Genomic DNA, 13,245 nt, shown 5'->3' with positions numbered 1-13,245 from the left:
GCAGGGAGCCCGACATGGGACGGATCCTGGGTCCTGGGCCAAAGGTGGTGCCAAACCGCTGAGCCACCGGGGCTGCCCCCAGTGATGATTTACATATCACTTCTATTATGTTTTCTTTAGAATATACTGAATATACTGTATTCTACGATTATGATTTAGCTAATTTGAAATATAAAGTAAAATACATTTAAAGACAGTTAATCTTATGGGTCCTTTAAAAATAACAAAAATTGGAAATTTAATATCTTAAGTACCATATATGTTAAAGGCATTGATTATATATGTACATGTGCTTGTATTACACATCTTTTGTATCTTTAAAAGTTTAGAGTCTACATTTATAATGCTGTTAAAAGCTAGAACAAATGTCAATAACAAGGCATACTGCAAATTATAACACTGTATTATTATTTTTTTAAAGATTTATTTATTTATTTGAGGGGAGAGGGGCACAGGGAGATGGAGAGAGAATCTCCAGCAGACTCCCCACTGAGTGCAGAGCCCCACACAGGGCTCAATCTCAAGACCCACAAGACCATGACTTGAGGGGAAACCAAGAGTCGGATGCTGAACTCACTGAGCCACCCAGGTGCCCCAAAATTATAACAATGTATTATTATACTGCCCTTGTCTATGGAATAAAGTTTTTTTTTCCTAAAGTTTTAGTAACAATGTTACTAAATTTCCTTACCAAAAATGAAATACTTATGATCCCAGTGGAATCCACTCCAAACTATTTTCCAAATCTGAAACTCTGTTCAGCTCTTCCTAAGTCCTTGCTACCACCTCAGTAACATCATCATCTCCCAGGTGGTTCAGGTGTTCTGCTCTTGACCCCAACACAGCTTGCTCCTCATCACCAGTCAGAGGCATTCTCCAAACAGAAGATAGTTAGTGTGCTTTCTCTTGCTCTTCACCCCTGAGGTGCCCTTCCACAATTACAATAAAATAAAAAGTCCATTCTACATCTTATAGGGCCCTACATGATCTGACTCTTGACTACCACTCAGACTTCTTTTCCATGCCTCTCTTCATTATTCACCATACTCCAAGCACACAGCCCCCTTACAACTCTAGCATTGGCTGTGCCCTCTGTTGGCTTGCCCCCTGCCTTAATTTACAGTCTCTGCTCAAATGTCAGTTGCTGGGAGAAAACTTCCTTGGCCATGCCTAAAATAGAACTCAAACACCTCTGCTCTTTATCTTTATCCTTATAACATATATCAATACTTGATATTGCATAACACTATGTTATCTTTTTTAATTCAGATTTTTGTTGAGATCATTTTAGATTCACATGCATTTGTAAAAAAATGATATAAAGAAACCCCATGTACACTTTACCCAGTTCCTCTCAATGGTTAATATTTTGCAAAACCATAATATAAAAGCACAACTAAAATACTGCTATTACTACATCAATCTTATTCAGATTTCTCCAGTTTTACTTCTATGCATTTGTGTAAATGTAAGTAATTACACAATTTTATCACATATGTAGGTTTGCTCATCTACCATCCCAGTCAATATACTAAATAGTTCCAACACCACAAAGTTACTTCATGTCCTCTTCTAACTACGTTCAGCTACCTTTCTTCCCCTCTGACACTTGAAAACTACTAATCTGTCCTCTATTTCTAAAATCCTGTCATTTCAAAAAGTTAATATTTAATTAGAATCATCTCATATATACTCTTGGAACTGGCAGTTTTCACACAGCTGAATTCCCTGGGATTTATCTAATTATTGGATGTATCAAGAGTCCCTTCCTTTTCATTGCTGAGTAGTAAGTATGCCATGGTATGTATATACTACTGTATGCTTAATCGTTCACCTGTTACAGGGCATCTGGGTTGATTCTATTTTTGGTTATTATTTTTGGTCAATAAAGCTTCTAAGAACATCCACATATAGATTTTTGTGCGAATTTAAGTTTCAATTTCTCTGGGATAAATGCCCAAGAGGATAATTGCTGGGACATATGGTAAATGCATGCATCATGGTTTTTATTACCCATTTTCCCAACAGGATGGAAGTTCTAGGATACCAGGGACTTGGTTATTTTGGATCAGTGCTGTTTCCCAGTGTCCAGAACAGTGCTTGGCATAGAACAAGGAGTTAATATATATCTGTTGGCTGAGTAGACTTCAGAGCCTTATGGAGCCAATGTACACAGATGCTATTGCTTTTATAACTGATAAAAATTAAATGAATCTGCAAAAAGGCTCCCTGGGAAAAATGGTTGCGATAAGAGTAAGAGAGGTGTGGCCTCTGAGGTGTCAGTTTGAGCCCTAAATGGAAGAACAGTTAGGCTGAGCAGCTGTGTGTATAAAGGGATGTGTGAAGCTCCGAAAAAGTCACATGACTTTCCAGCCCCAGGGATCACAGTAGAACCCAATGTCATTAAAATAGCCCCACATCATGTGCAGTTTCAGTTGCCTGGATGGCTACCAGCAGAGGACAGAGTGGCCTACTCCTTAGCAGTATTTTAAAGATCTAACCAGCAACAGGGTCAAGGGGCTTATATTCTTTCCTAAGCACATATTGGCACCCTGGCAAAATAGCAAGTAAGGTCCAAAAAAATGTGTCAAATGTGTAAATAAATAAATGACTTCTTCACAGGATTGGGTTAAGTTTTTAGGGGAGAATGAAGCCTTATGTGGGCCACTGGGCAGGACAATGGTAATTCACAGAACAGGAATTTGGAAATCAATGTTGTTAAGAGCACAATCTGAAAAGCTTGGGAAATTGGGATTCCATGCAAAAAAAAAAAAAAAAAGTATTTTATTTAAACTGCATTTGTTGTACAACCTCTCATTCCTGGAAATCCTTTATACAATCATGAGTGAATCAGCCATAGAAGGTCAGGCCCATTAGTATAAATACACCACTTTCATGAGTATAACCTTCTGGCAAAATTTGTTTAACATATTTTTGTTCATAGTTTGTTTTCCTGACAATCAAATTTCTTTTAATAAGTAACAGAAAAAAAAAGAATGGTAACTAATATTAAAAGTAGCAATTTTCAAATATTTTGAGTTTGTGAATATGTGAGTTTCTAATTGGAAAAATCACAAACTGTGTCCATATTTGAACAGTGTAAATATCCATTATATATATCTTCCTTACAGTGCTCTTTGTAAGGCTCCTGCAAAGGATAAAAACACGAAAATTAAAATGCCTTGGAGCTCTGATAGATTAAGGGATAACATATTTTAAGAACAGTGAGCTAATATCTTTCTCTGGACTGATTCTTTCAATCAGTTCTTCCTGTAAATCATTAGAAATGACAAAATTCAGTAAGGTTGCATGATTTATACATTTAATGTGGGAATATGTTTGTGTATCCCAAGCTCGGTTTCTCTTTAAGTATTTCTCTGCTTAGTTTCTTTAAGGCATAGTAATTCCTCACAGTATGGTTCTAGAACACTGATTCCCAGCCTTGGTTGCACATTAGAATCATCTGGGGAGATTTTAAAACTCCTAATGCCTAGACCATACCCCAGATCAATTAAATCAGTCTCTGGGGTGGGAGCTAGGCATCAGTATTTTTTCATGGGTCCCCAAGTGATTCTAATGTGCAGCCATGGTTAAGAATCAGTGTTCTAGAATCATCTGCATTAGTTTCACTAGGGTGTGTATGAAGAGACTGGATCCACAATTATATGTGTTAAAGTGGGGTATCTATAAGTGAGCAAAAGAAATCTAATACTTATCTATATTCCCAGATGCACACTAAGTTTGAGAAGCTTTGGCTTGTAGAGTTAAGATGCCTAACACTGACCTATAAAGTTATCAGTGAGTAGGACAATTTTGAAAATTCAATTCACAGTCAGAAAATCTTTTGGGTTTTGAGAGTAGTCTATTTTGGAAGTTTCATTAGAGGTCTTCATTTAGCTACTTGAGTTACATAGTTTGCAGGTTTCACTAATAACTCCAGGTAAAGTTTCCACACAGTTTTCAGGTAAATAATTTATTTGGGCAAACTGATCCTCCAATGGAAAGCTAAAATAAAGAGGCCATCAAGCTAAAAGTAGAAAGAGTAGTTTTTTTTTTTTTTAATTTTTATTTATTTATGATAGTCACAGAGAGAGAGAGAGAGAGAGACATAGGCAGAGGGAGAAGCAGGCTCCATGCACCGGGAGCCCGAAGTGGGATTCGATCCCGGGTCTCCAGGATCGCGCCCTGGGCCAAAGGCAGGCGCCAAATCACTGCGCCACCCAGGGATCCCAGAAAGAGTAGGTTTTAAAAATGATAATTACATATAAGAATTAAGGATGTTATGAGAGGAATTATTATAGAAAAGCACAAAGCTATAAATTGAGCTTCCTCTTGGCCCACCACTCATTTTTTTCTTAAGAAAATTACAATTAAAATGTTTTTAGAGGAAGGAAAAAATTAAAGACCAATAGAAATCTCTGTCATATTTAAAAATATTAGCCCATTAGGGGTAGTTAACCCTTTAAGATATGTAAAGTATGTTCTCAAACTTCTCATCTGATCCTAACACATATCCTGTTTAGGGAAGCAGGACAATGGATTATTAATTCTAGTTTTTATATACACATTATTTCCAGCACATAACACTGTGAAGTTCTCAGTGTTCATTAAATTGATGAATTATTGGATAAGGAAGTTGAGGCACACAACCAGTAAGTGCTAACTGACCCTTCATCCATTGATCTAGAGACAGCTGCCTCAAAAACCCTGGTATAATCCAGAATTCTTCTCTAACAGTATGCTTCTTCCAGTATGATTTGGAGAGTAAAGGCCATTCTTTAAGCCAGCTTTCCTTAGCCTGGTACACCTACAGACCATATGGATGCTTTTAACTATATCCAGGGTACAGACCAAAGATTTCAATTCAAAAGAGCGAGGTAAAAACAGAGTTTCTGTTTACTAAGCACCACTTACCAGAGAAAACATATAATTGCCAAATATATTATTAAGCCAATTAACAATGATCCTCAAAATGGCAAATATCATTGGCTGACTCTGAGAAAAGTGGGATATTTAAGTTACAAGAGAAAATGACTCATAGACCCATGCTGCATCAGCCTGGAATCTATATCTTTCTCATCCAGAATACAACTTCCTTTTTAATCCTGATCACGTGGAATTCAAGTGCTTTCATTTTTTAGTTATTGAAGCAATATTTGCCACAGATATTACAAAACATTTTCATTTCCTTGCTGTATTCAGTGCCAACGTTTATGATACAAATTAATGCCTGGTTTCAAGATGGTTATCATTATTGTCAGTATTAATGGTAAGTTTTTTAATGTTAGATTAGAATTAATACTACTCATAAAGTCATAATAAATATCTGGTGTGAGACAAAAAAATAAAAAATAAATATTTGTTGAATGTATGAATCCATTAATCAATAGGATAAAATTAAGTACACACTGGTTTGGGATACCCAGGTGGCTCGGTGGTTGAGTGTCTGCTTTGGCTCACATTGTGATCCAGGGGTCCTGGGATGGAGTTCCTGCATCAGACTCCCCACAGGGAGCTGCTCCTCCTTCTGCCTATATCTCTGCCTCTCTCTTCTCTAATGAATAAATAAATAAAAATCTTAAAAAAAGAGAACACACTGGTTTATAATAGCACAACATATTAAGAGGAAAGTTTTAGATTCTGTGTTTTGCCGGCCAACTTCTTCAGTGGGAGAAGGGATGAGATTGTGTAGTGTCTTCAGCTAATCTGATAACGTGGGCTACTTCTTTAAACCAGTCCTTTTTGGTTCAGGAACTGATGGCACCTAGATCAGCTCTCCTTCCTTGAAGAATAAGAACCCGAAAATTTGTGCTTAAATTGTAGGCTGCCAGCTGCACATATGTAGGGAACAATGCATAGAATACTTTCAGTGGTAACATGGACAAAGAGTTCTGGGAATGAAAAAATTGTCCTCCCCTAAGGCATTATATTTGTTTCTAAGCAACAAATAAAAAATGGTTACTTCTAGCCAGCCCAAAATGCAGCTCCCAGAAGAAAATTGTATTCTTAAAAATTCCTTTCAAAAGCCTAGCCTTTAGAGAGTTTTGGTGCTCAATTCAGCTTATAATTCATATACACACACATACACACATGCACATGTATGTATATATGTGCATTGTGTGTTTCACATTATTGTATGGTGCTTTAAGAACATGTAATTCTGAATAAAAATTAATACTAATCATTATTATTCTCATAAAATTATCATCTCTGCTGCTTTCATGATCAAAAACTCACATGTAATGGCTAAAATCCAAAAAACAGACAGTAACCAGTGCTGGTGAGGATATGGAACAACTGGAACTCTCATCCATTGCTGCTAAGTATGCAAAATGGTACAACCACTGTGGAAGGCAGTTGCAGTTTCTTACTCTTAAGTGTACTCTTACCGAATGATCCAGCAATTGTACTTCTAGGTATTTACTCAAGTGTGTTGAAAACTATGTCACACACACAAAAAAAACCTGAACATGAATGTTTATAGTGGTGACAAAAATTGGAAGCAACCAAAGTGTTCTTCAATAGGTGAGTGAATAAACAAACTGTTATAGATCCATAAAATAGAATACCATTCAGTGTTTTAAGTTATCAAGACATAGGGACACCTGGGTGGCTCAATGGTTGAGCATCTGCCTTTGGCTCAGGGCGTGATCCTGGGGACCCGGGATAGAGTCTCGCATCAGGCTCCCTGCATGGAGCCTGCTTTTCCCTCTGCCTGTGCCTCTGCCCCTCTCTCTCTCTCTGTCTCTCCTGAATAAATAAATAATTAAAAAATCTATCAAGACATAAAATGACATGGAAGAACCTGAAATCTATATTGCTAAGTGAAAGAAGGTAATCTGAAAGGGCTACATATTCTATTATTCCAGCCACATACAATGTAGGATTCGAACTACATGACATTCTGGGAAAGACAAAACTGTAGATTAAAAAAAAAAATCAGTGGTTGCCAGGGATTTGGCAAGGGAAGAAGGGATGACTAGGCTGAGCACAGAAGATTTTTAGGTCACTGAAACTATTTATGAGGCTACGGGAGATAGAGGATATTACGTATTTTTCAAAAACATATAGGACTGCATAATACAAAAAGTGAACCCTAATATAAACTATGGACTTTGGTTAAAAATAATGTATCAATAACATTTTATCAATTATAATAAGTATGCCTCATTAATGTGAATGTTAATAATAGGGGAACCTATGCAGGCAGGGGAGGGATAAATGGATATTCCCTGCTCAATTGCTCTGTAAACCTAAAACTATTCTAAAAACTAAAATCTATTAACTACAAAAAAATCATATTGGATAATATTAAAGCTGGCACTGCAAACATTTTTTCCCCAATTTGTAACATCGACAAAATAGTTTTAAAGTAAATCTACTAATTATGTATTTACCACTCCTGTACCATGAAACTTAAAATGCTTTAAGTATTTAGTTATATATCAAAAGATATTTAATTCACATTCTGCTATACAGAACTAAATTAATACCATCCTATATATGGATGTCTGAAGAATTTTTTTCAATCCTTTTTCCAAATGAAATGTTCATGATATCGGTACATTTCTCATTTTCATTGATTTTCAATATAGTTTTGATTTGCAAAAACCATAATAAATATTTTCCCTGTAATGTATTGTTATGTAACTGAAGGCTGATTACTTTCAGCTACTGAAAGCCTTGTGCAATATTTCTCAAACTTCAGCATGTGTGTGGGAGTCTACTGGGGATCATTTTGAAAAAAAAAAAAAAAAAAAACAAAACCCTGATTCTGATTTAGCTAGTGTGAGGTGGTACTGATAATCTACATTTCTAACAAGCTTCCAGGCAATGCTGATGTATGACCCCACACTTCGAGCAGCAAGGTTCTAGAGCATATCTGGGCCATAAAACTATTAACCATTGTGAAAAATAAACCCAAATGCCTAACAGTTCTCACAAGGGATTGAAGAGCTATTTAAAAAAATGTTTTTTTTTTTGTTTTGTTTTTCATACCTGAAAAAGCTCTCAGAACTCCCAGAACTTCTAAATCTGCTTTCCCAATATATAGTCCTTTTTCAATTTCATCCATAAAGAGAAAGGCTTGATAACCTTTGTACAGTGAGTAAGCTACTCGTTTAGTCATAACACTCTCCTAGTTTGTATGAACCGAAGACCATCTATTTCTACTTCAATTCCTCGATTTATATGCCTTCAATTGCAAAAAGGTCAAACAACTGGCTCAAGGTCACTTAACCAATAACTATAAAGGTCAGGTCTAAATCCAGGTCTCTGATTCCAAATCCAGTCCTTTTCCCTTCATTCTCTGTTGTTTCTGATAATGATGCACTTCAGAGAATAGGGACTAGTTTGTTGAGACCACAAAATCCCCACTTCTGAATCAAATCTCTCAGCCTCAGGCTTCCCAGAGCAATTCCTGACATGGGTTTGTCGTCTTATGGGGAAACCAGGTGCAATAAGGAAGATAATTTTTTTTTTTTGTGCTTCAAATAAGCCTTGAAATTCAACAAAATTATGTCGATTAATGAGCTTATTTGAATATGGTGTAAGGTATAAGAGAAAAGACTAGGATGTTCCACCAAGAATGGTTTGTTCTATTTCTCCAAACCTGATAGTTCTCTTGAAAGAATTCGCAGCTAACCACACGTGGGAATCAGAAGCAGGTGGATACTTCCCCAGGACCCTGTCCAAAGCAACCTCCCTTATACTGGGATACTCAAATGATGACTAGATGTCTTCAGTAGGACTTCTAAACTATTAATGATAATGGAAACTAAATGTTTCTTCACAATATGAAGAAAACAAGGCCCAGAAATGTGAAAATAATTGTTGTGCCATTGTATAGATATTATTAATTGGAACTCAGATTTGGAATTTCTCAACCTCTGGTTTAAGGATTAGCCCCAACTTCGCACGGACATCAGCAGTAGGTTAGGGTAAGAGAGGTAATAATTATAAACATTTAAGTGACATAAGGATCTACACATGCCTTCTAAATACTCTCCTTCTCAGGATTTCTAACAGTAAGAATCTTTGTCTCTTTGTATACTCTTACCCTCTCCCTCCCAGAGCCCTCAGCATAGAAAAGAAAAAGTTAGGATGATCTGACTTTGGGAGAAATTCCTGCCTTAGAATATTGTACAGCATCTCATTATGAAAATTCTGTTTTCATTTCAAGAGGGGATTTCTCTGCAAATGTGTGTGTGTGTGTGTGTGTGTGTGTGTGGTGTGCGCGTGCGTGTTTACTGGATGCAAGTGGCTCTGAATTAAGGTGTTCAACTGAGTGGTCAGACTGTCTTCCTCTGGGCACCGCTGTGATACAATATCACAAAGATTTGCAAATATGTAAGGTTGGAAATATTCTCTTCAGGGATTAAGTGAATGTCCAGGAAGCCAAGATTTTGGGCTCCCATGTCTATCTGCCTGAGGATGTTCTGAGGTGTTCGTGTGTGAAGCCTGAGCAGTGATGCTACAATGAGGGAGAATCAGCCTTGGTAACTCTAGCCCCAGTATGAGAAAAATCAGTAGCCCCTCAGTTCCTTGTGGGTGAACTGAGCCCTAGAGGTAATCACAACGGCTTAGCTGCCTGTTGTAAGGAACACAAATGCCACTGTACTATATAACAGACTTGTATGGACATTTTACCAAGTCCTAGCTACAGCAAGTCTCCAGCAAGTACATTATGCTCCCATCCTCTCAGAGCCAGGAGGTATCTTATGTTTTTTTGCTGGTGGTTGGAAATGGCATTCTTGCTGACACATCCAGTTTTGCCTTTACTCATTCATGACACTATGGTCTTAACCATCATTCCAGTATTTAGAGTTCATATATTCATTCTTCCTACCACGTGCCATTCCTCTGTTCCCTTCCTTCTGATCAAAATCCTCTCCCTTCTTCAAGACCCAATTCACGGGACGCCTGGGTGGCTCAGCGGTTGGGCACCTACCTTCAGCTCAGGTCGTGATCCAGGGATCTGGAATCTAGTCCCGCATCGGGCTCCCTATGGGGAGCCTGCTTCTCACTCTGCCTATGTCTCTGCCTCTCTCTTCTCTCAGTCTGTGTCTCCCATGAATAAATAAATAAATCTTAAAAAAAAAAAAAAAGATCCGGGGATCCCTGGGTGGCGCAGCGGTTTGGCGCCTACCTTTGGCCCAGGGCGTGATCCTGGAGACCCGGGATCGAATCTCACGTCGGGCTCCCGGTGCATGGAGCCTGCTTCTCCCTCTGCCTGTGTCTCTGCCTCTCTCTCCCTCTCTCTGTGTGACTATCATAAATAAATAAAACTTAAAAAAAAAAAAAAAAGATCCAACTCACATGTGTCCGCCTCTGTAAGAGCCCACCCTGACAGCACACTGGCCATGGTAGCCTCCCTGCTTGCCTCAACCTCTACAGCAGTTAAGTACTCCCTCATCACTCAGTTGGCATTTATGTTGAGCCATATTTCTAAGAAGACAGCATCACAAGCAGACCTATTTTATTTAACTTCCCAGGATAAATAAGAATGGGGATGAAAGATAGAAGCGCAGATAACATATTTGTTGAACTTTCAAAGATTTTCACAATAAAAATGCCAACATGTAAGAAGGAGGAAACTGGCTTATAGATAGGGCTGGGTGGGCAATTTTCTTTTCTTTTATATCTCTGAACCTAATCAACAGAATAATGTCTGAGTAACTTGGAGAATATAGCTGCAGGACAAGTATGAAAGAAAGAGGCAGATACCAGTTTAAAATAAAAGGCAACATTTTGCAAGTATGGCTGGAAAATAATGAAAAAGAGCCAACACAAAACTACTAGCTCCATGCACCACTAGGAGAATTGAGACACAGTCCAAGAGTCCTCACTGGAAGATGACGTGTATTCAGTGGGAGAGAAGCAGCAGCATTAGCCAACTCTCACGATCCTCTGCTGCTGGAAGCTTCTATCAGTCTGCTACCAACAAGAATGATAATGACTTGTATACTTTGCAATCAATAATAATAAAAGCACAACGACTGTGGATGACTTACTGTGCTGACAGTGAATCCCATTAAATCCTCGAGGACATTTACAAACGTAACCTATGAATGTGTCCCCTCGGTACGCTTCACTTATTTCACAGGTTCCTCCATTATGGCATGGATTAGGAACGCAGGGACCTGAAAGACAAGAAAAACTGCTGCATAATGCATATGCTTAAAAAGAGATCCTGGGCCAACATTTTGCAATTAACAATTTTATAGAGAAAATCGTTCTGGGTATTACTGGTATAGGAAGTGGAGGAGTCGTGTTGGGCTCTGAGACTAACGGCCTGGGTTTGAAGCCTGGCTTCACAACTTTCTAACCCTGTGGTCTTGGAGGATTTATTTAACTTCTCTGTGCCTCTATTTCATCTTCTTTTAAATATCAGTATTAATAGGATCTATCTCAAAGGGTGATGATACAGACGAAAAGAATCCATATATATAAAATACCCAGAAGAGTGTCTGAAAGATATTAAGCAGTCTAATAATAATAATAATAATAATAACACTGAGTAAAATACTCATTTTAAGTTCTCCAAATTGTAAAATATATTCTACATGTTTAAAGAGTAATACTGAATGGCAATTTCTGGAGTTATCAACACTGAAGAGCTTTTATAAACATGCTGCTAAAAATAGCATCAACTTGCAAATGACTGTAACCACACAGTCCAAAGGAAGTGGATACCTGGTTGCAATAGTTTTATTGACTATTTATGAATTTGTGGTGGGGTATAATTCCATGAACCACAATTTTGCCTGTCTATAAGAGGTAGCTCACCAAAAGTTACAAACATGGTGAAAAGGGGCTCATAGTTTTTTTTTTTTTAAAGATTTATTTATTTTAGAGAGAGAGCAAACACATGTGTGCAAGGAGGGAGAGGGGCAAAGGGAGACAGAGAGAGAGAATCTCAAGTTGACTCCCTGCTAAGGGTGAAGCCTGACACAGGGGCTGATCCCAGGACCCTGAGATCATGGCCTGAGCTGAAATCCAGAGTCGCCTGCTTAAGCAGCTGAGCCACCCAGGCACACCAGGCTCATATCATTTTTAAGCTAAGCATTTTAAGCATTTTAAGCTTTAAGCATTTTAAGAAAGTCACTTCACCAGACTGAAGTACCTGTGTCAGCCAGTGGAGGTGTAGTGCCTAATCCTGGAGAAGACTAACTGTTAGCACTATGGGGGTATAGTTCTGCCTAACTCAGGAATCCTCTAATGCACATTCTTTACTCTGTGGTGCCCTGTTGGTATGGCTGAGATTTTTCTCAAAGGGCATGACAGTGCAAGGCTCTTTCTATACCATCTGCCTTCCTTCCTTTTCTCTTTTTGGAGGTAATAGGTTTATGACACAGTCTGAAGGCTCAACCTACCCTACTCTTGCTTCTTCCCTTTGTCCATCACAGACATTTCCACCAATCAGTCTTTTGCACCTCTAATTCTTACAGTCTTACACGTGGCTTACAGCTGGCTGACTGACAGTTGGCTTCTTTGGAGGATGCTAATTGACTCAGGACACAATCCAGCCTGGACACTGTGATGAAGGGAGGAGAGTAGTTGAAGGAAGAAAAAACTCTCCCTGGAAGATGAAGAAATGCCAAGGAAACATATATAGTATTCTTTAATTTTGTCTTTTTAAATTTTGTTTAACTGAAGAGACTAGGACAGATTTATGAGTGAAGGAAAAGCCGCTGAAGAGAAAATTAAGATGTGCATATTAGAAAAGAAAAAGAAGTAATTAAACTGTCTCACTTTGTATGAAAAGGTCAATGCCTGAGTCCTGGAGGAAGATTAGTCAAGAAAAGAAGCAAATGGTTTCAGCAGAGAGTAGGGGGGCAGTAATAGGGGTGGGCACAAGAATACTGACAACTTGAAGCAACTGGGTGGGAGCTCCACCAGGCAAGGCTGTAAGAAGAGTACAATGGTGAACGGCTCCTCAAGCACTGGTCAAAACCATTTAAAAGATTTAAAGAGAGAAAAGGAAAAAAAAAAATAAAGAGAGAAAAGGAATTCATCATCATCACTTTGAGCGGTACAATGGAACATCAATGACAGAAAGCACTTGGGGGTTGGGCAAAATTGTCTTGCATTGAGGCGAGACTTTAAATTTTCATTCCTTTCTCCAGCAACTGTCTTTGAAACTCAGTTTCTTCCAGTTTAAAATTTCATGGAATTCAACAGCTGTGGAATCTAATAAGAATATGCATGAAATAGAAAACAATATGGAAACTCTATATTGTCTGG

At 38.1% G+C, this 13,245-nt stretch overlaps 1 protein-coding gene across 3 annotated transcripts in view; it reads right to left on the bottom strand.

The window, feature by feature from the left end:
* Positions 1 to 13,245, bottom strand: part of EDIL3 (EGF like repeats and discoidin domains 3) — a 393,208-nt gene that overhangs the window by 198,879 nt on the left and 181,084 nt on the right. For 2 of the 3 annotated variants that reach the window (XM_038532401.1, XM_038532402.1), the window contains one exon: positions 11,013 to 11,141. The exons of the other annotated variant lie outside the window; for it this stretch is intronic. In XM_038532401.1, coding sequence (XP_038388329.1) covers positions 11,013 to 11,141 — 129 coding nt within the window. The remainder of the gene's footprint in view (positions 1 to 11,012; positions 11,142 to 13,245) is intronic. 3 annotated transcript variants of the gene reach the window in all.

The sequence above is a fragment of the Canis lupus genome, chromosome 3, assembly GCF_011100685.1.
Source record: "Canis lupus familiaris isolate Mischka breed German Shepherd chromosome 3, alternate assembly UU_Cfam_GSD_1.0, whole genome shotgun sequence".
NCBI lineage: Eukaryota > Metazoa > Chordata > Mammalia > Carnivora > Canidae > Canis > Canis lupus.
This window is presented reverse-complemented; position numbering and strand designations above follow the sequence as displayed.